This window comes from Dendrobates tinctorius, unplaced genomic scaffold (assembly GCF_039654945.1).
Source record: "Dendrobates tinctorius isolate UK_male_01 unplaced genomic scaffold, ASM3965494v1 ptg000295l, whole genome shotgun sequence".
Classification (NCBI taxonomy): domain Eukaryota; kingdom Metazoa; phylum Chordata; class Amphibia; order Anura; family Dendrobatidae; genus Dendrobates; species Dendrobates tinctorius.
The window spans coordinates 58,537-85,986 of record NW_027361962.1 but is presented as its reverse complement, the minus strand read 5'-3'; the positions used below and the strand labels follow the sequence as shown (position 1 = coordinate 85,986).

The following is a 27,450-nucleotide window of genomic DNA, read 5'->3' as shown; positions in this document are numbered from 1 at the left end:
CCCCTGCTTACTGTAAAGACAGACCCGCCCCTGCTTACTGTAAAGACAGACCCGCCCCTGCTTACTGCACATAGACCCGCCCCTGCTTACTGTAAAGACAGACCCACCCCTGCTTACTGTAAAGACAGACCCGCCCCTGCTTAATGTAAAGACAGACCCGCCCCTGCTTACTGTAAAGACAGACCCGCCCCTGCTTACTGCACATAGACCCGCCCCTGCTTACTGTAAAGACAGACCCACCCCTGCTTACTGTAAAGACAGACCTGCTTACTGCACATAGACCCACCCCTGCTTACTGTAAAGACAGACCCACCCCTGCTTACTGTAAAGACAGACCCACCCCTGCTTACTGCACAGACCCGCCCCTGCTTACTGTAAAGACAGACCCACCCCCGCTTACTGCACAGACCCCCACCCCTGCTTACTGTAAAGACAGACCCGCCCCTGCTTACTGTAAAGACAGACCCGCCCCTGCTTACTGCACATAGACCCGCCCCTGCTTACTGTAAAGACAGACCCACCCCTGCTTACTGTAAAGACAGACCTGCTTACTGCACATAGACCCACCCCTGCTTACTGTAAAGACAGACCCACCCCTGCTTACTGTAAAGACAGACCCGCCCCTGCTTACTGCACAGACCCGCCCCTGCTTACTGTAAAGACAGACCCACCCCTGCTTACTGCACAGACCCCCACCCCTGCTTACTGTAAAGACAGACCCGCCCCTGCTTACTGTAAAGACAGACCCACCCCTTCTTACTGCACAGACCCACCCCTGCTTACTGTAAAGACAGACCCACCCCTTCTTACTGCACAGACCCGCCCCTGCTTACTGTAAAGACAGACCCACCCCTTCTTACTGCACAGACCCGCCCCTGCTTACTGTAAAGACAGACCCACCCCTGCTTACTGCACAGACCCCCACCCCTGCTTACTGTAAAGACAGACCCGCCCCTGCTTACTGTAAAGACAGACCCACCCCTTCTTACTGCACAGACCCACCCCTGCTTACTGTAAAGACAGACCCACCCCTGCTTACTGCACAGACCCACCCCTGCTTACTGCACAGACCCACCCCTGCTTACTGTAAAGACAGACCCACCCCTGCTTACTGCACAGACCCACCCCTGCTTACTGTAAAGACAGACCCGCCCCTGCTTACTGCACAGACCCGCCCCTGCTTACTGCAGAAAGACAAAGACCTACCCTGCTTACTGCAGAAAGACAAATCTCCACCCCTGATTACTGCAGTCAGGAATGGACAGTGCAAAATATATAATAAAACATCAAAAGTGATTTTCAGCCCAAAATTCATATATTTAAGTGAAGGAAAATGATATCCTCTTTAATACCTGAAATTAGAAAAATATATGATGCCTAATTCGTGCAGACTCCCCCCTCCCCCCCAACATGGTGTGAAGGATGCGCTAGATGACACATTACCAGCAGTGTGTGTATCTGCACCAGCAGTGATTGAGGAGCCATGTGACAGCCTGAATGACACCCCGTGACCTTTCTCTCCGTCCTCATTGGGTGTACCATAATGGCGCCGGATGTATAAAGTGGGTGCAGCAAGATGGCGGAGCGGCTCCCGCCTCAGATGTAGAATTCCGTCTCCGGCCTGTGAATACGAACCGGGATATCGATTAATAGTCACAGCCTATCAGGAAATCTGATTATAACGCCTGGCTCCGCGGCCCGTCTATCTTCTTCCGGTCACGTCTCTGGTTACAGGCGTTCTAGCACGCCTGCCGGAAGTCAGTGTGATCGTCTCCGCGCCGCGGTGCAGTGTGGGTAGCGGCTGTCAGCCATGGCGTCCCGTGTCCTCTGTGTGTGTGTCCGCTCGGCGCTGCGGCCCCGGCGCTCCCTGCCGGCCCTGAGCTCCTCCTCCTCCTCCGCCTGCAGGCAGCGCTCATCCCTGGCCAGGCCGACACGCAGCGCCCCGGTCCTCACAGCACAGGTACGGCATGAGGGCGGGCAAGGCCGAGCAGGGGTCACCTGAGGGCTGGAGAGGGGGCTCCTGAGTGTGTGCTGCTAGTGCCCCCACCCGTGTGCGGCGGGGCCAGGTCGCGTGCGCGCCTCCCATCATGTCGTGACATGCACACGATAGTGACGACATGTGCTGCTGCCTCCTCCCGACAGAAGCCTCCAGACTCTGCCAGGATCTCCTATTCCCCGCCATGTGTCGCCCCTCTGCTTGCTGTCAGTGGATGGCAGCCTGGTGATGGATATTTTTGTGCTTTTTGTTTCTTTTTCCAGAACTTTCCTAGTTTTTGTCCGCACAGGTGCACGAGGCTCCTAGATGAGTTCTGAGTGCCACCAATGAGAAAAACTTGGTGGAAAGGATTAACCCCCCCCCCCAATCATTACCGCCATAGTGTCAGGCCTGTTATGGCCACAGAAAAGGTTTATTTATTTTTGTGGTGGTTAAAAAAACCCTTAGGCTACGTTCACATGTAGCGGAACTCTCGCGGAAGTTACCTTGAGAATTCCGGATTCCATTCTGCGGGAAAATCGCATTTTAAATTCCCGCGATTTTCCAGCGGAAAAGCTAGTGATTTGCAAGCGTAATTAGCATGCAGAATTGCTAGCGTTTTCCAAGCGATCTGGAGTATCAACTGATTGACAGGTTGGTCACACTCGTCAAACAGTGTATGACACGTGTGACCAACTTTTTACTACTGAGGCGGCCTATGCGACATCAGTAGAAAAAAGATAAAATGTAAAAAATAATAAAAAAAAAAAATATTGTTATTCTCACCTTCCGGCGTCCTGCGCAGCCTTCCCGCCTCTCTCCACGCTCCCCGTCCCAGTAATCCTTTGCGTGAATGACCGCGGGACGTCGCTCTCCCACGACGTCATCACAAATGACCGCGAGACGTCGCGCTCCCGCGAGATCTCGACGTCACCGTGGTCATTCTCGCAAAGGATTACTGGGAGCATGGAGAGAGGCGGGAAGGCTGCGCGGGACGCCGGAAGGTGAGAATAAATATTTTTATTTTAATTCTATTTTTTACAGGGATATGGTGCCCAGAGCCCAGAGGACAGTCTCCTCTCCTCCGGACCGTGGGTACCATCCGCAAATGTTCTGCTTACTTTTCGCATGGTGTGCACAGCCACATGCTGGAAGTGGAACAATGCATTCCTATGGGTGCGGGATCGCCGCGATTCCGCTCAATTATTGAGCATGCTGCGGTTTTTACCATAGGATTGCATGGGATGCTTATTTTTTGCGTTTTCGCAGCAAAACCGTGCGTTTAAAACCGCCACGTGTGAACTCAGCCTTATCGTCTTCTGAGATACGAGGCTTTTTATTTAATTCCAAAGGAAATTGTAGAATCTTTAAGTGTTATCCTTCCTGCCAGTGTTTGACCTGAGCGGGGGGCTTATTGGCTGCAGCTATTATTGATGCCATTTGACATCTGATAATTGATGACTTTTTATTAGAATTTTTCGGGGAGGGAGGGGGTATATAGCGATGAAAAAAAACAAAACTAAATCATTTATAAAATATTTACACATTCTGAAAAATGTCTTTTTTATTTTACTGCATCATTGCTGGCATAATTGTCCAAATATATCTCTTCCTTCTCACCCCTCTGTGGGGGGGGAGGGGTGTCTTTGTTGTCCTTTCTCATTCTCGGGTCCTGGGAGTTTGAGGGCTCTGCGCAGGATCTTAGTTGTTCCCAGCATTGCGCTTTTCTGGACAGAGGTCAGATGTTGTTCCTGGGATCTCTTGTAGCCATTCTTCCAACTTAGGGGTCACTGCTCCAAGTGCTCCTATCACCACTGGAATCACTGTTGCCTTCCCCTTCCACATCTTCTCCAGTTCTCCTTTGAGGCCCTGGTATTTCTCCAGCTTCTCATATTCCTTCTTCCTGATGTTGCTGTCACATCTATTATCATTGCTGTCTTCTGATCCTTGTCTACTATCACAATGTCTGGTTGGTTAGCCAACACCTGCTTATCCGTCTGAATCTTGAAGTCCCACAGGATTTTAGCCCTTTCACTTTACACCACTTCTTCTGGGGTCTCCCACCTGGACTTCGGAGGACTTGGCCCATATGCTGAGATGTTCTGTATACAATTCCCGATACTTGGTTGTGGCGTTCAGTATACGCTGTTCTTGCATTTTGCATCCTGACACTATGTGTTGGACGGTTTCTGAGGTTTCTTTGCATAGACTGCACCTTGGGTCTTGTCTTGTGTGGTAGATTCCTGCTTCTATGGATCTGGTACTTAGTGCTTGCTTTTGTGCTGCTATGATTAGTGCCTCTGTGCTGTCTGAGTACAGCTTTCTCCAGCCATTGGTAGGATTTCTCCATGTCAGCCACTTCCATTATCTGTCGGTGGTACATCTCATGCAGCGGCTTGTCTTGCCATGGTGTTTCATGTTCCTGTTCTTTCTTCCAGATCTGTTGTTGCTGCCTTAGGCCTCTTTCACACTTCAGTTTTTTGCATCAGTTCAAATCCGCCAAAAAGTCAGACAAGCGGATCCGTTCTCAATTGATGTGAACGGATGGTACAGGATCCGTTTTCAGACAGACCCGGAAAATGAGGAAATTTAAAGGAACCGCTGAGCGAGAAGAGAGAGAGAGAATGAATTGGGTTTTTTTTTGTCCGTCACCCAGAAAGAATTTCGGGTTAAATGAATGTCTGGAGGATCCGCCAGAGAAAAAAACGTTGCAAGCTCCGTTTTGAAATCTTTGAGAATGGTGACGGACAGCAACTTTTCGCGGATCCTCAAAAAAAAAGGATGCAACGGACAGCAATCCGTCATTAATGCAAGTCAATGGGGAAAAAAACGGATCCTCAAAAAAAAATTGAGGATCCGTTTTTTTCAAAACCTGGCGGATTGTGACTGATTGTAAAAAACTGAAGTGTGAAAGAGGCCTTAGGCTTTCTCTCAGCATCTCATCTTATGGTGCCATTTTTCTGATGTATTCCTGGATACTCCTTGTTTCATCCATGATGGTGGATTGGATGCTTATCAAGCCTTGACCACCCTCCGTTCTGTTGGTATACAATCTTTGGGTGCTAGACTTAGGGTGGAGACTTCCATGCATTGTGAGGAGCTTTCGTGTCTTAACATCTGCAGCTTCCATCTCTTCTTTTGGCCAGCTCACTATGCCAGCAGGGTATCTGATAACTGGTAGAGCATATGTATTGATGACGCAGATTTTATTCTTCCCATTGAGCTGGCTGTTCAGGACCTGTCTTACCCTTTGATGGTATTTGGATGTTGCTGCTTTCCTTGCCTCCTCATCATGGTTACCGTATCCCTGTGGGATGTCGAGGTACTTGTGCCATGTCTGTACATCTGCTATATGCCCTGCTGGTAATTCCACTCCATCAGTCTTGACTACCTTGCCTCTCTTTATTACCAACCGGCCGCACTTCTCCAGTCCGAAGGACATCCGATGTCTTCACTGTAGATCCTTGTCAGGTGGATCAGTGAATCGATGTCTCGTTCGTTTTTCGCATACGACTTAATGTCATCCATGTAGAGGAGGTGGCTGATGGTGCTTCCACTCTTGAACTTGTATCCATAGCCAGACTCTGTAATTATCTGACTGAGCGGGTTCAAGCCTATGCAGAACAGCAATGGGGACAGTGCATCACCTTGGTATATGTCGCATTTGATGGCCACTTGTGCTAGTTGTCTTGAGTTGACTTCCAGTGTTGTTCTCCATAGCCCCATTGAGTTTCTGCGGAAGGTTCTTAATTTCCTGTTGGCATTGTAGAGGGCCAAGCATTCACAGAGCCATGTGTGTGGCATTGAGTCATAGGCCTTTCTGTAGTCAATCCAGGCTGTGCTGAGATTGGTCTGTCTGGATCTTGAGCGACTGCTCTATCTACTAGGAGCTGGTGCTTAGAGCCTCTGGTGTTGGTCCCGATGCCTTTGAGCTGGGATTCATGTACTGGTTCATATGGTTCTTTAGCTTGGTGGCTATGATGCTTGACAGGAGTTTCCATGTTGTTGTAAGGCAGGTTACTGGGCGGTAGTTGGATGGAACTGTTCCTTTGAGGATCCTTCATGATCAGCACTGTTCTACCTTGTGTTAGCCAGGCTGGGTGGTGGCATTCTTCTAGCAGGTGGTTCATCTGCTTTGCCATGCGTTCATGTACCGCTGTTAATTTCTTTAGCCAGGAGGTGTGGATCATGTCTGGGCCAGGTGCTGCCCAGCTCTCCATGTTCTTGACCCGCTGTTGGATGTCTGCTTCTGTAATGGCGACTGGTTCTTGCTCTAGGTGGTTGCTGTGTTTCATTCTCAAATCTTGCAGCCACCTTGCACTGGGGTTGTGTGTTTTTTTCCTTCTCACATATGTCCCTCCAGTATTGTTCAGTCTCTGCTATTGGTGGAGTTGCAGCCTTTGTGCTGTTACTCTGTAGTTGGGAGTACACTTTGGATGGCTCTTTGGAGTACAGGGCATTTATCTTCTTGGCCTCCGCTTCTCTAGTGTATCTCCCTAGTCTTGCAGTGAGTGCTGTGAGCCTTTGCTTAGCAGTCTCTAGGGCCTCAGCTGGGGTCGTGTCTTTGTACTTGTATATAATTTAATATATACACTCACTGGCCACTTTATTAGGTACACCTGTCCAACTGTGTGTTAAGACTTAATTTCTAATCAGCCAATCACATGGCGGCAACTCAGTGCATTTAGGCATGTAGACATGGTCAAGACAATCTCCTGCAGTTCAAACCGAGCATCAGTATGGGGAAGAAAGGTGATTTGAGTGCCTTTGAACGTGGCATGATTGTTGGTGCCAGAAGGGCTGGTCTGAGTATTTCAGAAACTGCTGATCTACTGGGATTTTCACGCACAACCATCTCTAGGGTTTACAGAGAATGGTCCGAAAAAGAAAAAAAATCCAGTGAGCGGCAGTTCTGTGGCCGGAAATGCCATGTTGATGCCAGAGGTCAGAGGAGAATGGGCAGACTGGTTCGAGCTGATAGAAAGGCAACAGTGACTCAAATTGCCACCCGTTACAACCAAGGTAGGCAGAAGAGCATCTCTGAACGCACAGTGCGTCGAACTTTGAGGCAGATGGGCTACAGCAGCAGAAGACCACACTGGGTACCACTCCTCTCAGCTAAGAACAGGCATCTGATGGCTACTTTCAGCAGGATAATGCGCCATGTCATAAAGCTCGAATCATCTCAGATTGGTTTCTTGAACATGACAATGAGTTCACTGTACTCAAATGGCCTCCTCAGTCACCAGATCTCAATCCAATAGAGCATCTTTGGGATGTGGTGGAACGGGAGATTCGCATCAGGGATGTGCAGCCGACAAATCTGCGCCAACTGTGTGATGCCATCATGTCAATATGGTCCAAAATCTCTGAGGAATGCTTCCAGCACCTTGTTGAATCTCTGCCACGAAGAATTGAGGCAGTTCTGAAGGCAAAAGGGGGTCCAACCCGTTACTAGCATGGTGTACCTAATAAAGTGGCCAGTGAGTGTGTGTGTGTGTATATATATATATATATATATATATATATATATATTGTGAGGTGCCAAGGGGAGAGGTACTAGAAAATAGGTATGTTTCTCCCCGTTTCATTTCATATGTCTCCCTGTACTGATGATGAAGCCAGTTTATTTCACCGTAATCCAGTCCTGGTTTCCTTAGTGATCAGCATGGAAAGGACTGGTAGTTCCCCCTCCACCAATTCAGTCCAGGTTTTGGTTTCCTGACTGGTCCAGCTGATATAATCAGGAGGAGCTGGGATCTCTCAGTCTATCTAGTCTGCTGAGCTGGGAGCTGACACAGTAAGATAACATGGACTTGTTTGCTGTTATATAGGTTTATTTTGTAGTTAGCCTGCTATTGTTAGTTAGTGGCCAGACGGCCTTAGACGTTTTATTTTATGTTTGGCATGTGTAACATTGAATAACAAGTGTGCACAATAAATATGCCGTGTCCATATTGCTAGTCTGCTGAAGTGACTTCATAGCCACACGCTTGTGCCAAAGCAAAGATCCCAGCTGAGCTATCTATTCCCCACAAATGGTGTTTCGAATGCGGGCACTTGTGGCTGCTGGACTGTGACTGCAGAGAAAACGCTGTGTATGTCCTGGCTGAAAGCTTCTGCGCTTTTGAAGAGCCAAGAGTCCAGTAATATGGAGGAACTAGTGAAGCAGTTATTGCAAGCAAATGTGCAACAGCAGACTAATACTTGCTTCCAGAAGGCTCTGGAGCAGCAACACCAGATGCAGCAAGAGCAGTTGGAGGCAATAAAACAGGCCTTGGTTCGGCAACCCCGAGATGAGGGAGACCGTGCACAAAGCGCTGCTCGTGCGCAGAAAGCCGTACAGAAGACTTTGCTTAAAATGACCGCAGACGATGATGTGGAAGCATACCTCACCGTGTTTGAACGTATTGCAGAACGTGAGCACTTACCACTGGACAGATGGGCTGAGGTAGTGGCTCCATTTCTGAGCGGAGATCCACAAAAAGCCTATAACGATCTGAGTGGAGCGGATGCTATGGACTATATCAAACTCAAAGGCGAAATCCTGGCAAGGCTGGGAGTAAACACGTATGTACGTGCACAGAGGGTGCATTTATGGAATTTTGTGGAGCATCAGCCAGCCCGCTCACAAATGCATGATCTCATCCATCTAGTAAAAAAATGGCTGCAACCAGAGGCTTTGACGTCCGCACAGATGGTGGAGCGTGTTGTTCTAGACAAGTACCTGCGGTCCTTACCCGCTAAGATCCAGAGGTGGGTTGGACAGGGTGACCCAACTACCGCTGACCAGTTGGTGAATATGGTCGAACGCTACAATGCTTCTGAAAGCCTACTCCAAGGGACGTTAGCACCCCACTGGCCCCCCAAGAAATCGCTGGAGAGTCCTGCGAAACCTACTCCATCTTCAAAAGAAGAGAACGTCACAATGAAGGGTAGCAGACCTACAAAGGACTATGGAGGTGGTACGGGCTCACATCAAGCCAGCAGACCTCGTCTGGGATCTCCATCGAGGAGACAAGGGCCTATACAATGTTGGCGATGTTGCAGGCTTGGCCATGTAGCAGCTAACTGCCCAATGACTACAGAGTCAATGGACTGTAATGTTATGAGGCGTCTTTCATTATATGTGCAGTCAGTCTGTGTGGCGGAGACCCTCACGAGAAATGAACAACACGTGTGCCATGTCGAGGTTGACGGTTATAGTGTGAATGCCGTCTTGGATTCCGGCAGTCAAGTAACTTTGGTACATGCCAGTTTGGTGGACTCTAGCGCCCTAACGAACTTAACCGTGGGCATTAGTTGCATCCATGGGGATACTAAGAACTTCCCCACTGCCTGGGTTACTCTGGCCACGACCGGTAACCAAAAAACAGGTTGGAGCTTTTTTAGGGATCGTTGGTTATTATAGGCGGTTCATCAAACATTTTGCGACCATCGCAGCTCCTCTCACAGATCTTACTAAGGGGTCGAAATCTGTCACAATAAAGTGGAACGCAGAAGCAGAGGAGGCCTTTCAGCGATTGAAAACAGTCCTCTGTGACCAATCAGTGTTGGTTGCACCAGACTTTAAACGGGAGTTTATTGTCCAAACGGACGCCTCTGGGGTGGGCCTCGGCGCGGTTTTGTCTCAAGAAGTAAATGGCGAGGAACACCCAGTGGCCTATCTAAGCAGAAAGCTTACGAGAGCAGAAAAGAACTACAGTGTAGTTGAGCGGGAAGCCCTGGCTGTGAAATGGGCCCTGTGCACCTTGCGCTATTATTTACTAGGTCGCCAGTTTAGACTAGTGACGGACCATTCGCCCCTAACGTGGATGTCCCGGGCAAAAGAAGGCAATGCGCGGGTGACACGCTGGTTCTTAGCATTACAAGGGTTTACATTTTCCGTTGAGCACAGGGCGGGCACAGCGCACAGAAATGCAGATGCGTTGTCTAGAACGCACTGCTTGGTGACTCGTCGTGTCCGACCCCACGGGCTCGAACAGAGGAGGGGGGTGTGTGAGGTGCCAAGGGGAGAGGTACTAGAAAACAGGTATGTTTCTCCCCGTTTCATTTCATATGTCTCCCTGTACTGATGATGAAGCCAGTTTATTTCACTGTAATCCAGTCCTGGTTTCCTTAGTGATCAGCATGGAAAGGACTGGTAGTTCCCCCTCCACTAATTCAATCCAGGTTTTGGTTTCCTGACTGGTCCAGCTGATATAATCAGGAGGAGCTGGGATCTCTCAGTCTATCTTCTGCTGAGCTGGGAGCTGACACAGTAAGATAACATGGACTTGTTTGCTGTTATATAGGTTTATTTTGTAGTTAGCCTGCTATTGTTAGTTAGTGGCCAGACGGCCTTAGACGTTTTATTTTATGTTTGGCATGTGTAACATTGGATAACAAGTGTGCACAATAAATATGCCGTGTCCATATTGCTAGTCTGCTGAAGTGACTTCATAGCCACACGCTTGTGCCAAAGCAAAGATCCCAGCTGAGCTATCTATTCCCCACAATATATATATATATATATATATATATATATATATATATATATATATATATATATTTTCTTCTTGAACATGCGATTTCCTGATCCTTTTTGACAGGAGCATTTAAGTGGCTAATGGGAACGGAAGCGGTCACCATGAAAAGACCATCTAGTCTGCAGGCGCCATGTTATAGAGCAGGAGGAGCTGAGTACATCGATACTTAGTTTTGATAGAAAATAATTGGTGTAATGTGTTTTTTGATTTAAACTTCTGCTTTTTCTGGGATTTTCGGTCCTGGCAGTGACAGCTATGTTTGTATGCACACTTATCCAAAGAAGGCTGTCAGTCACTGATAGGACTGACAATCCCAGAAAAAGCAGAAGTTTAAATAAGGTACAGATTATACTGATTTTTTTTTTTTTTTTTTTTTTTTTTTTTTCCCCTCACAAACCAGGGCTGTTGCGTCGGTAAGACAAACCTCCGACTCCAACTCCTCAATTTCCCCGACTCGGGCTCCACAGCCCTGTCACAAACTGTATATTAATCTGCTCCGTAACCTGGTGCCTGCAGATCGGACGTCCTGTTCGTGGTGACTGTTCCCTTTAAACCAGGGCTGTGGAGTCGGTAAGCCAAACCTGCGACTCCGACTCCTCAATTTCCCTTCCACCGACTCCAACTCCCACATATACAGTATTGCTTATATTTAAGTGAAAAACTTATTGTAGTACAATGTGAACATCAGACATTAAATCATTTTTATGATACAATAATGAAGACATTTAGATAGAACATAATATGTATTCATTGGAATACAACTTTAGAACACAAAAAACTGTAATAAATTGTAAATATGTAATACACTGTGTAATATCGATTATATATAGTGTGTATGTGTGTATATATATATATATATACACTCACTGGCCACTTTATTAGGTACACCATGCTAGTAACGGGTTGGACCCCCTTTTGCCTTCAGAACTGCCTCAATTCTTCGTGGCAGAGATTCAACAAGGTGCTGGAAGCATTCCTCAGAGATTTTGGACCATATTGACATGATGGCATCACACAGTTGGCGCAGATTTGTCGGCTGCACATCCCTGATGCGAATCTCCCGTTCCACCACATCCCAAAGATGCTCTATTGGATTGAGATCTGGTGACTGAGGAGGCCATTTGAGTACAGTGAACTCATTGTCATGTTCAAGAAACCAATCTGAGATGATTCGAGCTTTATGACATGGCGCATTATCCTGCTGAAAGTAGCCATCAGATGCCTGTTCTTAGCTGAGAGGAGTGGTACCCAGTGTGGTCTTCTGCTGCTGTAGCCCATCTGCCTCAAAGTTCGACGCACTGTGCGTTCAGAGATGCTCTTCTGCCTACCTTGGTTGTAACGGGTGGCAATTTGAGTCACTGTTGCCTTTCTATCAGCTCGAACCAGTCTGCCCATTCTCCTCTGACCTCTGGCATCAACATGGCATTTCCGGCCACAGAACTGCCGCTCACTGGATTTTTTTTCTTTTTCGGACCATTCTCTGTAAACCCTAGAGATGGTTGTGCGTGAAAATCCCAGTAGATCAGCAGTTTCTGAAATACTCAGACCAGCCCTTCTGGCACCAACAATCTTGCCACGTTCAAAGACACTCAAATCACCTTTCTTCCCCATACTGATGCTCGGTTTGAACTGCAGGAGATTGTCTTGACCATGTCTACATGCCTAAATGCACTGAGTTGCCGCCATGTGATTGGCTGATTAGAAATTAAGTCTTAACACACAGTTGGACAGGTGTACCTAATAAAGTGGCCAGTGAGTGTGTATATATATATATATATATATATATATATATATATATATATATACATACACACTATGTAATAAACTATAAGTGGCAAAAAACAGTTTTCAACAAAAACATACTAAATAACATTTGTGCAGTCTATGAATTTGTTCTAAGAAATAGAATTGCCTCCATCAGATCCTCCTTCATAGATGACCTCAAATCTGACCTAATAATTTTAAGGCCAGAGAACAACCTCTCTACAGTAACTTGGGTTGGAGGCAAAGCCGTAACCACATGGGTAACAGCTCTAACAATTTCCGGGTATAAAGGAATTGCCTCGTGCACAGTCAGTTTTGATGAACGGTTGAATTTTTCTATTTCTTTGAGAGCAAGTGAAACATTTTGCTGAAATATGGTCAATCTGCTTGCTATAGGAGACGGAGTGAAGTCTTTTTCCTTGCGGCAACGCTTTGCCTGCTCCATGTCATCCAAATACTTGTCAAAGTCAAACTCCTCATCTGATGAGGATGAAGATATGGCAGCAGTAGCACTGTCAGGACCCAAGTCCTCTTGCTCCTGGCAGTCCTGTAGGCCACTCATCCTAACTGCTACCTCAGTCAGAGCTTCTTTTCCTTTAGTAAGCTGTTTATCATCAAACAGTATACGATGACTTGGGTCCACATAAACAGCTGCCAGAAAAATTGTATTTTCCAATAGCTGTGTCTCTCTCCGTTTCATTGAAGCAGAAATGCCATCTGCGATCAAACAGCAAAATAGCAAGTTCTTCCGCTCCCTCATGAAAATGCCAGGAGTTAAATCCTCAGCTTGTAATTTTTTAGTCACAGTAAATGGGTGATTAAGCAATTCCTTCAATTCAGCCACCTGTGTCCATTGACCTTCATTTAGGGTTACCTGAGGGTTCGCCATATCTATAAGAAACTGTTTTAGTTGATCAACAATTGCCCCTTTCCCAGCACGTCTATTCAAGATGGAATCAATTTTAGGGGTTCTGGCGGCAATAACCAATTTCCTCACTTTTCCAATCAGATTTCCTGCATGTCCCTCTTGCAGACAATCTCTTATTGCCAGCTGCAGCGTTTGCACAACACAGCGCATGCATTTCTTGCTACATGTTCACAGACTTACCAGTGGAAAAGCCAAACTTCACATGCCACAAATGCAAGCTTGTGTCCCTGTTGGAGGAAAAGTTGCAAAATCTCGAAGAGAGGTTAGCTACGTTGAAGATCATTAAGGAAGGTGAAGAGTTCTTGGACAGAGCAGAATTATCTCTTCATGTTACAGAAAGAGAAGAAATTCGAAGTGCACCTGAAGAAACAGAGGAATGGAGACATGTGACCCAGAGAAGCAAGAGGATCGGGAGACAGTCAGCACCCATACTGCTCAGAAACCAGTACCAGGCTCTCACGCAGGAAAACAATGAAGAAATACATCAGGATAAGACTTTGCCAACAAGCAGCAACCTTGTACGCCTTCAGAGTCCTCCTGGATGGAGAAAGAAAAATGTTGTGAAGAAGAAACGGAGAGTGGTGGTCATGGGGGATTCCCTGTTGAGAGGAACTGAGGCCGATATCTGCAGACCGGATATAACTTCAAGAGAAATGTGTTGTCTTCCAGGTGCAAAAATTAAAGATGTGTCTGACAGGATATCAGGACTCTTCAGACCTACAGATGACTACCCATTCCTGCTACTACATGTGGGGACAAATGACACTGCAAGAAACGACCTGGAAACCATCTGCAGAGACTTTGAAGACTTAGGCAAGAAAGTGAAAGAACTGGGAGCGCAGGTGGTCTTCTCTTCCATCCTCCCAGTGGATGGCCATGGAACAAGGAGGTGGAATAAGATTCTGCAGGTGAACAACTGGCTACGTCGATGGTGCCGTCAGCAACGATTTGGATTTCTGGATCACGGAGTGAACTACTTACACGATGGACTACTTGCTAGAGATGGGGTGCACCTTACGAAGACTGGAAAGCATGTATTTGGAAGTCGCCTTGCTACACTTGTAAGGAGAGCTTTAAACTAGAACAACATGGGAAGGGAAGCAAAAGACCAGAAAAAGCCATACACCTGACAAATGCTATTGAGAACTCTGCTATTAGAAGTGGAAAGGAAGAACAAAGACGAAAGAATCTAATTAATAAAAATATTGGAGAAAGAGAAACCAATCACAAACTAAAATGTTTCTATACTAATGCACAAAGCATGGGCAACAAACAAGGAGAATTGGAACTACTAACACAGGAAAAGAAATATGATGTCATTGGAATCACTGAAACTTGGTGGGACAATACACATGATTGGAATACAAGACTAGAAGGATACAACTTATTTGCAAGAAACAGACTTGATAAACGAGGAGGGGGTGTCGCATTGTATGTTAGAAACGCGTATATCTGCACAGAGATTGAAGCTTCAGAGACTGGGAGTTCTGTGGAAACTGTTTGGGTAAGAATACAAGGACAGAACAATGGAAAGGACACCATTGTAGGCATTTACTACAGGCCGCCTGTGCAAGCTGAAGCTATGGATGAACTCTTTATGCATCAAATGGCCAAGTTCTCCAAAAAATATGACATAGTTGTCATGGGAGATTTCAACTATCCAGACATTTGTTGGGAATCTCTCTCAGGCAAAACTAACAGGTCAAGGAAATTCTTATCCTCTCTTGCTGACAACTTTATCTTCCAAAAGGTAAGGGAGAAAACAAGGGGAACTGCTACCTTGGATCTAATCCTTATAAACAGGGAGGAAATGGTTGAGGAGGTAAAAGTGGCTGGGACCCTAGGAGGTAGCGACCATGCTATTTTAGAATTTTGGATAACTAGAGGCGGAAGACCTGTGAAGACTCAGACGTCAAGGTTAGATTTCAGAAAGGCAGATTTTAAGGGATTCAGAAAGAGAATTGGAGGGATCCAATGGCTGGATATCCTTAAAGACAAAAATGTCCAGGAAGGATGGGAAATCTTGAAAAATGAAATTCTCAAAGCACAGTTGTTAACAATTCCGAAAAGAGGGAAGAATAGGAAGCAGTTAAGGAAACCAGGATGGATGAACACAGAACTTAAGCACATGCTAAAAAGGAAGAAAAAAATGTTTATAAAATGGAAAGAGGGAGGCATATCTAAAGAAGAATATAATGCTGTCTGCAGAACCTGCAGGGCACAAATCAGATTAGCTAAAGCTGAAAATGAATTGAGGCTTGCAAGAGATGTCAAAAGCAATAATGAAGGATTTTGGGGATATGTCAAAAGTAAAAGAAAAGTCAAAGATGCTATAGGATTTTTACAGGATGAAAATGATGAAATGGTAAGACAGGATGTTGAGAAGGCTGAACTTTTAAATTCCTATTTTGCATCTGTTTTCTCTCAGAAAGGAAATGTAACATCAACTGTTATTCACTGTCCTATTAAGGGAATAGAAGAATCCAGGATATCTATAAACAGAAAGATAGTGAGGAAACACTTAGCTAGCCTAAATGAATTCAAGTCTCCAGGTCCAGATGAATTACACCCCAGAGTACTGAAGGAGATAGCAGAAGAAATTTTTGAACCCCTCTCTATAATCTTTGAAAATTCTTGGAGAACAGGAGAAGTGCCAGAAGACTGGAGAAGAGCAAATGTTGTTCCTATCTTCAAAAAGGGGAAGAAGGTGGACCCAGGTAACTATAGGCCGGTGAGTCTGACTTCTATACCAGGAAAGATCTTTGAACAAATTATTAAACAACATGTATGTCAATACCTGGATAAGAATGAAGTGATTAAACAGAGTCAGCATGGGTTTGTAACTAATAAGTCATGTCAGACTAACTTAATTTCCTTCTATGACGGTATCACTGATTGGGTGGATCAAGGAAATGCTGTAGATATAGTATATCTTGACTTCAGCAAAGCATTTGACAAAGTCTCTCATACAATCCTTATTGAAAAAATGATTAAGTATGGAATGGACAAGGCAACTGTTAGGTGGATTCATAACTGGCTTAGTGATCGGACCCAAAGAGTGGTCGTAAATGGCTGCACATCCAGTTGGAAGAATGTCTCAAGTGGGGTACCACAGGGCTCTGTCCTGGGCCCTGTATTGTTCAACATCTTTATCAACGATTTAGATGAAGGAATTGAGGGTAAACTGATTAAATTTGCTGATGACACAAAGCTAGGAGGGATAGCTAATACTAGAGAAGAGAGAGAGAGGATTCAAAAAGATTTAAATAAACTGGAGAAGTGGGCAGCAACTAACAGAATGGTTTTTAACAGGGAGAAATGCAAAGTACTACATCTGGGCAATAAAAATGGAAAAAGCATATATAGAATGGGAGGAATAGGGCTAAGTGACAGCACATGTGAAAAAGACTTGGGTATACTAATAGATCACAGACTGAATATGAGTCAACAGTGTGATGCAGCAGCAAAAAAGGCAAATGCAATTCTAGGATGTATTAACAGAAGCATACAGTCTAGATCACGTGAAGTCATTATTTCCCTCTACTCCTCTTTGGTCAGACCTCATCTGGAATATTGTGTCCAGTTTTGGGCACCACATTTTAAAAAAGACATCAGAAAAGAGCGACCAGAATGGTGACCGGTCTGCAAACCCTGTCTTATGAGGAAAGGTTGCAGGATTTGGGAATGTTTAGTTTGCAAAAGAGAAGACTGAGAGGAGACTTAATAGCTGTCTACAAATATCTAAAAGGCTGTCACATTGTAGAAGGATCAACTTTATTCTCATTTGCACAAGGAAAGACTAGAAGCAATGGGATGAAACTGAATGGGAGGAGACACAGATTAGATATTAGAAAAAACTTTTTGACAGTTAGAGTGATCAATGAGTGGAACAGGCTGCCACGAGTAGTGGTGAGTTCTCCTTCAATGGAAGTCTTCAAACAGAGGCTGGACAGACATCTGACTGGGATGATTTAGCGAATCCTGCTTTGAGCAGGGGGTTGGACCAGATGGCCCAGGAGGTCCCTTCCAACTCTACGATTCTATGATTCTATGAATAGGAAAGTGTTTTGAAGCAGCTTCAACAAGATCATCTATTTCTACAGTATAATTTTGCTGTTCTTTTGTAATATCTGTTTGTTCCTCAGTTACATGAATAGCACTGTGGCCTTCCATCTCAAACATACAGAATCCTAAATGTTCTTCTAGCTGTTGTTCATTACTCTCATTCATCAGTGTAATTGCACTTAATGTAGAAGCATTGTCCGTTACAATAGCAAGAACCTGTTCTTTTTTGAGTTCGTAATCTTGCAGGACTTTTTCCACTAAGGCCTGGAGAAACTGGCTGCTGTGATGAGCTTTAGGATCTTTTACTGCCAGCGTGTTGGTAACAACTTTTGTTGTCACAAACATATCGAACATTGATGGCAAAATAGTTCTCTCTGTGACGTGTGCAGGCATTCATTTTAAGAAACATGAAGCAACTTTTGAGAGTCTTTTTAAGATCTTCCTTTTGTTTAAGGGCTTCTTCAATCACTAATTTTCTAATACTTTCTCTTTCCAGAGAAACACCAAGTTTGCGGCCATTTCTCCATTAAGAGCTGTAAAAGCTGGTCGTGCAAATAATGATAATGGTACACCGTCCTTCACAACAAGCTGGAGGAGCCGTCTGTTAGACATATCTGCTGTCATTGTTACAGTAACTTTGTCACTTACAAAATATCTTGTTAATGATGTTTGAGACGCTCTTTCCTCCTCCTTTGCCAGGCAGGAAGTGTTAGTCTGTGTGCTACCCGGCTTTCAATCTTTTTGGCACAGATATGATATGGAGACAGATATGGATATATAGATAAAAGCAGATTAGAAATCTGCTTTTGCTATTGAAAACATTATCTATGAGCTCAAAAACCTTTCAGGTGATGCGGTTTTTTAAAAATCTGATCGGCTTTTGCAGCTGAAAAACGTAACCTCAAAAAACGCAGCAAAAACGCCGTGTGTGAATGTAGCCTTAGATCAGGAATAGAGCAGCCATTTATAGGACATTTCATAACTTTCCCAAATTCCTATGAAAAAATATTCAGCACATTCTGCATTGAACTACTGTACCCCAATTTATTATATATTTTAGGAGTCGGTCCATTTTATACCGACTCCGACTCCACGACTGACTCCACAGCCCTGCTTTAAACTATTGCGATTGGAGTCGGCACTTCCACAGTGCACATACAGCAGCGTCACCAAGGTGTTGGAGTGTAGGTGATGCGACTATTGTAATGACCCTGCTGCTCCATCAGAAATGATTTTGTAGCCTCTCGTGGAACATATGACGTTGGGCCCATTCTTTACGCCCTGACAGGTATCAAAGTTGCCATCAACATGAATCCACCTTAACGCCATAATTAAAGGGATTTTCCAGTAAGATCGAAGGATAGGTGATCACACTACTAGATCGGTGGGGGTCTCCATAGTCAGAATTGCATGTTGATTTGTCTATCACAAAGTAGAGGGCTCAGCTGACGGCCCCCCACCAGTCCTCTCCTCACCTGGTTTGAGGTTGCAGAATCTTATTATATTTTGACTGTCTTTTTTTTCTCTCCTCTAATAGAAAACTCATTTCTGCGGATGGATGTACCTGCATCAGTTTCCTCTAACCCTCCCTGTGTCTTTCTGCAGGCCTCGGACTCATTATATCAGTCATGTCGCCAGTACAGCGGCCCTCCTCCCCTCACCCTGGAGGGCATCTCCGAGAGGGTATTATACGTATTGAAGTTGTACGATAAAGTCGACCCAGAAAAGGTAGGTAGCTTTACTAATGACGACGTTGGATTTGGGGAGGGGGTGGTGGGTCTGTTCATTATTTATTTATTTTTTTTCTATTTATTTTTTTCTTTTGTCTCCGATGTATGTCTGGAGCTCTCCCCGGCAAAAATATCTGTTATATGCCTCTGTGTACAGCTTATACTGCTGTCAATTACGGTCATTGTAAAAATATATACATCACATCTCTATAGGAAAGAGGAGCAGACAACACTAGATATAGAGTAAAAAGTACGGAATAAGGATGAGCTGATCTGTGACGTTTTACAGATAAGCTTAAACGTGTCCAGGAAATTCTATTTAAATCAAATTAATTTAATATGAATCAAATGTACATTTAGGTGTGGGATCTCTCCAGGACCCAATGAACATGGGTTGTAAAGGGGGAAAAATTTTTTTATATATATATCACTGTGCATAAGTTTGTCAGATGTGATCTCGTCAGGAGGCTGTTCCAGACATCTTGGAGAACGGACAACAGGTCTTCTGTGCATGAGGCTTGTGCAGATCCTTCTGTCTCCTCATGTGATCCCAGACGCAAAGGATGATGTGCGATCAGGACTCCTCGGATGTTTGGGGTTGTTTTTCTGGTGCAGCATAAACTTGGAGCCAGTCAGATGCCTCCTTCATGGTATTGCATGATGGATAAGTATCTGCCTGGATTTCTCAGCATTGAGGGCACCAATAATCCTAACCAAATAAACTACCTTTTCTGAAATGCAGTCAGAAACTTGCAGGACCCTCCGATAGTAGAGTCTCTTGGCCTTGTTCTATATTGACGGTCTGGCATTTTGGCTACAATTCCTCCATTTTTAGCCAGACTTCTCCAGTCAATGTGTGTAGCAGGGTCCCACTGCTGCTGGACATCTTCTTAATTGTAGGAACGTGATGCGCCTGTCATCTGCAACACCAAGTTTCTTTGCCCAACATCTGCTTCTATGGTCCTCCATTTTGCCCATTTTTGATACTTGCACAAAAGAGTCTGTTCAAGTCTTGAAACTCCAGCCTGCTGTGAAATCTTTGCCTGGGAGACGCCTTGCTGATGCAGTATAACAGCCCTGTGTCTTGTTGCTGTGCTCTGTCTTGCTATAGTGTATGACCTGTGATGTGACACTGTGTCTCCTACAACCTCGCCTTTTGTAGCAGAGTTTGTCTCCAGTTTTAAGCCTCCTACAAAGCTTTTGCAGTTTCAGAAAATGACTGTTCAAACTATAATGGATATAAAAAATCTCCACATCCTTGTTATAATGCCATTTGTTTTTCTCGTATAATAAAAAAAAAAATGATACCAAGAAGAATCATTTCAGAAGTTTTTCCAAATTCCACCCTTAATGTCACCTATAATTTATGCAAATCCATTTACAAACAAACTCAAATGTTGATGGGGAAGATAACAAAACTAAAATATAATTGAACTAGCTTGGCCCGTGCAAAATTTTCGCACAGTGGTCGTCGGGGGCACCGGCAATTTCAGAAAAAGCAAGCTGGTCAAATGTAAATGTATTTCATGAGATGATGAACACAGACAGGTATTTATATATGTAGATTGGTAATACAATTAATTATGTTTGATAAGTAGAGGCCATAAAATGTCTTCCGGTTGAGGTGCCACCTGCAGGTCATTGTGTCTTTCTGCAGGTTTATGAAAATGACTGTTTAATCTGTATTTAGTGATCAATTTGTGGTTGTGTGGTTTGTTTGGCTCTTTTCTTGCTGAAGGGAGCAAGTTTACCTTTCAAATGGTGTATCGTGTGTGTGGGGTGGCGTAATCACCGAAAAAGCAGTGCATGTATACTAATGTTTGCATATGTGACTCACCTGCTTTGAAGTGTGCAATCCTCCAATGTGCATGAAATAGGCTAGGCAAGCACTTGAGCAAGCTGGAAAGACCCCAAGGCAAATGTTTGGATTTGTTTGTGATGTCTGTAAGCAGCTTTGCGGTAGTGTGCTTTGGAGTAGTGTGCTGCCACCTGCAGGTAATTTGACCTTTCAAATGGTGTATCATTTGTTTGTGTGGGTGGAGTATGAACGGAGTAAGTATGCAATTCAATAGGCAGTGCATGTTTACAAATGTGTTTGCATATGTGCCTCACCTGCAGTGAAGTGTGCAATCCTCCAATTTGCCTGAAATAGGCAGGGCAGGCTGGAGAGCCCCCAAGGCAAATGTTTGGATTTGTTTGCGATGTCTGTAAGCATCTTTGTGGTAGTGTGCTTTGGGGTACTGTGGTGGCACCTGCAGGTCATTTTTCCTTACTGCAGGTTTATGAAAATTAATGTTTAAACTGTATTTTGTGATGAAATCGTGGATGTGTGCTTTGTTTGGAAATATTCTTGCTGAAGGGGGCAAGTTTACCTTTCAAATGGTGTATCATTTGTGTGTGGGTGCAGTATGAACGGAGATACAAAGGAATCACCGAAAAACAGTGTATAGAAATAATAGAATAGATAATTGTGGACACCCTCTTATAATTGGTGTTGTGTTTAGGTTCACAATTAGCCAATCACCCTGTTGTATAGTAGCCGATATACGGCTGCCGTCATTTACAGGGTTCCTCATCAATCACAAATATTTAGAATGTTTTCTTAGCCTGGTTGTACACTAAAAGCTGCGGTCTGTAAAGAGCTGACAACACATCAAAGGGATCTCATTGATGAAAATCATCAGTCAGGAGAAGGGCACAAAAATGCTCAAGGCATTAGATCTACCATTGAATACTGTGAAGACGTCAGCAAGAAGTGGCTTAAATTTGGCACAGCAGTGAGATTACCTAGAACTGGACGTCCCTCAAAAAATTGCTCAAAAGACAAGAATATTGTCCTCTGAGCCTGCCAAGAGGCCTTCAGCAATATTAAAGGAGCTGCAGGAATTTCTGGCAAGTACTGGTGGTGCACTGAATGAGACAACAAGCTGCTGCAGTCTTCATATACTTGGTCTGAGGGGTAGGTTGTCAAGAAAGTATTTTGACAAACAAAAACATCCAAGCCCTCTTTGCCAAAATCTACATCAATTCTTGCCAAAAGTATGTGGAGAAAACCTGTTTTAGGCTGATGAGACTGTGGGTAGAACTTTTTGGCCATAATTCCTAAAGGTGCATAAGCCAATACTGCGCATCATCAAAAGAACTGCATACCCACAGTGGGGCATGGTGGAGGCCGCGTTTTACTTTGGGGCTGTTTTTGGCAGCTTGATCTGGGGCTTTAGTCAAAGTGGAAGGAATGCTGATCAGTTCCAAATATCACTAAATTCTTTAACAAAACCTCCAGGCCTCTGCTAAAAAAAAGCTGAGGTTGATGAGGCACGACAATTACCCTAAGAATCCCTCCAAATCCCCAAAAGAATGACTTTAGCACAAATTTTGAAATTGTCCAGACCTGAATCCAATAGAAAATCTGTGGGTGATGTGAAGAGGGCGCTGTACACGGGAGATGCCCCCGCTGTCTGACAGATGTGGAGCTACTGAAAGGAGGAGCGGGCAAAAATCACAGATTCTAGATGCGTCATACCGATGGCATTCAGTCTTTTTGGGTAGGAATCTGTCATAAATTTAAAAGGGACTTCAACATAGTTGTTTTTTTTTTCCCACTCAGATTTCAGTTTTTGTCGCTTTTCTACAGATTAGGTGACATTAAATGGAACCCGTCAGCAGGATTGTGCACAGTAACCTACAGACAGTGTCAGGTCGGCGCCATTCTACTGATTGATGATACCTTGGTTGATGAAATCAGTCTTTTTGTTTTTTTTTTTTCATTTTTGAGTTGCTATGCTCGTGCGCCCCGGGGTGGCCTTTGGGGGGGGTTTTCATGTGGTGCTCTAAGTATTCATCTGTATGGCTTCTGACTGATCCCTCCCTGACCTGCCCCCTAGTTTACATAATGAATATTATCTCTTTATCTCATTATCCCCTTCTGCAGGTAGGCAGTGGCACCAGCGCAGCAGCATCAGGTTATCCTTAAATTCCTAAAAAAAAAAATTTTAAAAATCAGTTTGACAGTGGCGCTAGTGAAGTAGCAGCTACAAGCGCTGGTGGTGCCATGTTGCTAGAGAAAAAATAAAAAATGTCCTCCTTGAAGATGGCGCCACCTGCGCAGTAGCATCTATTAGCGATCGGTGACAGCTGCTACTGGGCAGGCGGCAGCACCATCAGTGCAAGTGGCTCCCCAAGATTAATTTGGAGCCTTGGAGGAATATCGGCGACGGCTGGGAAAAGCTGTCACCGTCCGATTGCTGCAATCACCCTTGCTGACTGCCAGCAGCACATGTAACAAGGAAGAAGGGGCGTACGATGTTCTGGATGGCGTTATGGTAATCCGCAGTTTTGTGTCCACACTGGGTCAGTGTTTCTAGATTGAATGGGTCCTCACAGACTACATGGTTCTCCCCATAGAAGTCTATAGTCTCTGAGCTGATGGATATGTCGCTTATAAAAGACCTTACTGCTGGATCCTTGTGTCTGTAGTATGGGACCAGATACCGGACGCTCCGTCCTTACACATATTAATGGATGCTCTTTTCCTTCCAGTTGTCAATCGGTTCCCACTTTATGAAAGACCTTGGACTGGATAGTTTGGACCAAGTTGAGATAATAATGGCAATGGAGGATGAGTTTGGTAAGAAACATTTCTTTACTTGGCAAAGGACCCATGGACGGATGATCAGCTGGTTGTTAATGGAAGATTGCAGCAGCTGATACTCTAATATTGAATAGTTTTTCCTACATCATATGACTGTACTTGGTGTAAAACCTAACGGGAACTCGCCAGGGTCATGCAATCTGCAGAACTTTATGGACCAGTTTCATTCGCATCTTGATAGAGCTGCCCATTTACATACATTAGTCCGGTCTGTAAATCGGACCAGACTAACGCATGCTGTAAATTTTTTTTTTTTTTTTTTTTTTTTTTTTTTATATATCTATGTGGAGCTGCTTGGGGAAAATATTCCCAGTGATCAGTAAATTTATCTTTTATCCTATAACTTTTTTTCCTTTAGAAATTCCCTTTAAACTACTGCAATTACTTTGTGTTGCCACTAGATGGCGAGCGCCTTGCCTCCTGTAAATGGCAGCGCTGGCTCGCTCTTTTGCTTGCCTGCCTACGTGATGGGAATACCAAGTGTCGCTCTCCGCTGTGCGTTATACAGGGCCTGCGCTCGCTGTCAGATATTGGCTTTTCCTTGCAAAGTATCAGAAATGAAGTGCAGTCTTATCCTGTAATGGCGCGGTAGGTTTTCAGTAATGAGTCGCCTATAGTAACTGCGGGTGATCCGGCTCCTGTATGTTCATGTTTGGGATCTCAGTAGCCATTGATCACATTTAAAGGGGTTTTCTGCAGCGGGACGTCCACTGTAAGGGATTAGATGATTGGTCTGGCTTACACGTGGCTCCCAGTGTGCCGATTTTATATTTCCAGGGCCATATTTTACCAGTCTCCTGACCTGAACGGACGACATATCGGTATATATGAGGCTTTTTTCTCAGAACTGCAATCGTAAATACAGCCACCGTATACTTGCATGAATGCAGCCTTATGTGCTCTGCATTTGCCTTTTTTTTTTTTTTCTTTTTTACACCATTATAACCAGCGCCGGGTGTATAACTGTATGGCACAAGCTCCTGTTCGCACAACGCATCTCTGGTCGCACTACACATTCCCTGCTGCAGCCTCCTGCATTGTGCATTCCTATCAGGAACAGGTATTTAATTATCTGTGTCACTAGGACAGTCTCCGGCACGGTGACATGTTTCTCCTGCATGCTGCGATCTCTCCTCCCGCCACCCACTCTAGTTGCTAGGATACCAGAATGAGCGAGCGCGCAAGCATCGCCAAACACGCGTGCGGGGAGGCAGCCGCGGATTGAGCCCGGAGAGCTTTCATCGCTATGTAGGTGAAAATGGTGGAGGAAAAGGAATTTAATGACAGATGTGTCAACCATTAGGCTGCGTTCACACTTATTAGATACGCCGCTGCTTTCCCAGATATCTGAGAGGTGCAGTCGCTTGACAGACTTGGGAAAGCTGGGTGGGAATGGTAACTTGTGACATTTGAGTTTTTTGCCCCTAGGTTCAATATATCTAATTTCCCTACATTATTTCTCGCAGGCTTTGAGATCCCAGATGCCGACGGTGAGAAGCTGATGACCCCACAGGAGATCGTAGATTACATTGCAGATAAGAAGGATGTATACGAGTGAAGTACGTGTGTCCGTTCCTCCGTTCATTGTAAGTATCGCCGCGATTCTTGCAGTCCCAGAAAAATCATTAATCTTCAGCTTTGTACAAATCTTCGTCCCTCCCTTACATTTTAACGGCTTTGCTCCTGTAAAAGGTGCGCGGACGTCCAGTTTGGCCAAGAAATTACTTTCTCTTTGCACCTATGCCGAAATAAAGATAAAAAATAACCAGGTCATAAAATGTTGTCCGCTTCAGGACAAGCTGAGGTTCAGTTCTTCATTTTGGAGACGCTGGCCCTTGGCTTTGATCACCGCTGGGTATTGAGCTTCCGCTGACTCTTGCCCTGTGTGCTGTGTGTGGGCAAGGTCAGAATTACAATGAGGGTTTTTCGTTGATTTTTTTTTTTCCCCCTTTTCTTTGTCAAATGTTCCATTTCGGCATTCAGTCTTAATTTACTCAGCCCAATAGGATGAGTTGGTTTTTTTTTGCCAAAAATCTTAAGACTCAGGAAAGTGTGGTCTGAATACTGCCTAGGACTCAAAGGGGTAATCCGGCTCCACGTCTGCATCAGGACGTGAGCGACCGCTTTTACAGATATTTACTCCATCGTATGTACGAATATTGGGTATCGTGCACCTGCTCGGCAGAATACCTGCCTTTCTTGAACACGGCCGGGTAGTAGACATGACCTTCTAGTTCAGAATTGAGCAAAGTTGGCTTAACCCTTTAATGACCATTTATCCCTCCAAAATGAAGGCTTGTGTAACTGAGAGGTCTGACAACAAATTAGATTTGCACCGTGACTACTGAGAAGAGGACTGGAGCAGCATGGTAGAAATAACACCGTATTTACCCCATCTGCTGCTTATCAAGATTATTTTTTTAAGTGACCCATAAATGGTTTAGGACTGTCTTACTGTAGTTCTGGGGCAAGCCGTATTGCTTTTGCGCTGGACACCGAAAAATTCGGTCAGCAGTGGCTTTCCCCCAGTATTCACTGCTGAGATCTTCATCGTCGCCCGTCTCCCAGTCTTCTGCTGTATTACAGTATACAGTTTTGCCTTTGGTAAATGTTCTCCTAATTTTGTTTCTCTCCTGCAGGTAGCTGGGCTGGGCGCGCTGTCACCTCGCCTGCATGCTGTGGCTGTAGCACCGTGGCTGCCGTCACCAATACTTCCAGGATCCTGTATTTAAAATGTCAGAATGTGTTGGCCTTTAATAAATGTAAAAGGAAAAAAAAAAACACTTTACTGTCCATCTGTCATTACTGCAGGCCATATTTCAAATAAAGTTTGTGACATAAAATGATGAAGTTCCATCTCATACACCTTCGTCTTACAGACCATTACGCGGCGGGCCTATTGATCACACAAACTGTAGCTGCTGATGTACCAGACTTGGGTCAGTACAGAACCGAATAATCTGGTTTAATAGAACCACAGAGTTTCCATGTGTTGTAAATGTGATAAAAGATCTTGGGGCTCATTTCATACGTGCAACAATCGTGGTCCAAGTACAGACCCCCCTGAATGTCTGACCACAACTCTACAGTCTCATAGGCACAGATGTTGATTTGATGTCAGGAGATACTAGGGCTGTGAATGTCAGATGTGTGAAAACACTTTTGGGCTTTGTTCTAGTATTGCCTGGTCTGTATACAATAAAATGGATTGTGAAACTATTTCCGACAAGAGGGTAAGCACAACTGATCGCTATAACCGGAGGATGCGAGTAGTGCCCAGCTCATCAGCCGATTTTGAGGTTCACATTATATTATGTATGGTCTAAAATTTGGAAAAATCACAAACGCTAAAGTAGACTATACTAAGACGAACACTTCATACGGTGACGTAAAATGCAACAAACTTATTAAAAGGCAAAGACCTTTTAGAAAACTTGTTTCCTTGCCAGTCTATGCACCAGAAAACTAATCTGTCACTGTGATAGTCTTGAGTGCTATAATTTATACAAGATTCTGGAGTAAGGTACGGTAGTGGTGACTGATGGCCCTGCTAACAACAAAAAAAAACAATCTTGGTGAAATTGGCAACATTTGGCGCAGGTCACTTAATTGCCCAATCCTCCCATGACTTCACATCTGAGTTGTGGTTTCCTTTAACTGGTCCAGTGATGCAGTGCCTGATCCGTCGCACACATGCAGCGCTGTTCACTCCGCCGCCATTAAATTTGAACAGATGGGAACATATCCTGAGAATATGTATTATTGGGGTAGATGTTAAGGTATTGGTTTGTGTTCTTTCCAGCAGTGCT

General features: G+C 44.7%; 1 protein-coding gene across 2 annotated transcripts; it reads left to right on the top strand.

Annotated features, from left to right (window-relative positions):
• Positions 1-1,586: 1,586 nt before the first annotated feature.
• Positions 1,587-26,487, top strand: NDUFAB1 (NADH:ubiquinone oxidoreductase subunit AB1). 2 transcript variants are annotated; one of them, XM_073560297.1, is made up of 5 exons: positions 1,587-1,960; positions 18,866-18,988; positions 23,530-23,617; positions 25,108-25,200; positions 26,281-26,487. In XM_073560297.1, exons 1-4 carry the CDS (start codon positions 1,811-1,813, stop codon positions 25,197-25,199), a joined length of 453 nt encoding a protein of 150 aa, XP_073416398.1. In that variant the 5' UTR covers positions 1,587-1,810; the 3' UTR covers position 25,200; positions 26,281-26,487. The 2 variants fall into 2 exon arrangements, with proteins under 2 accessions (XP_073416398.1, XP_073416396.1); XM_073560295.1 differs by having other exon boundaries at positions 1,589-1,960; positions 25,108-25,227.
• The last annotated feature ends 963 nt before the right edge of the window (positions 26,488-27,450 follow it).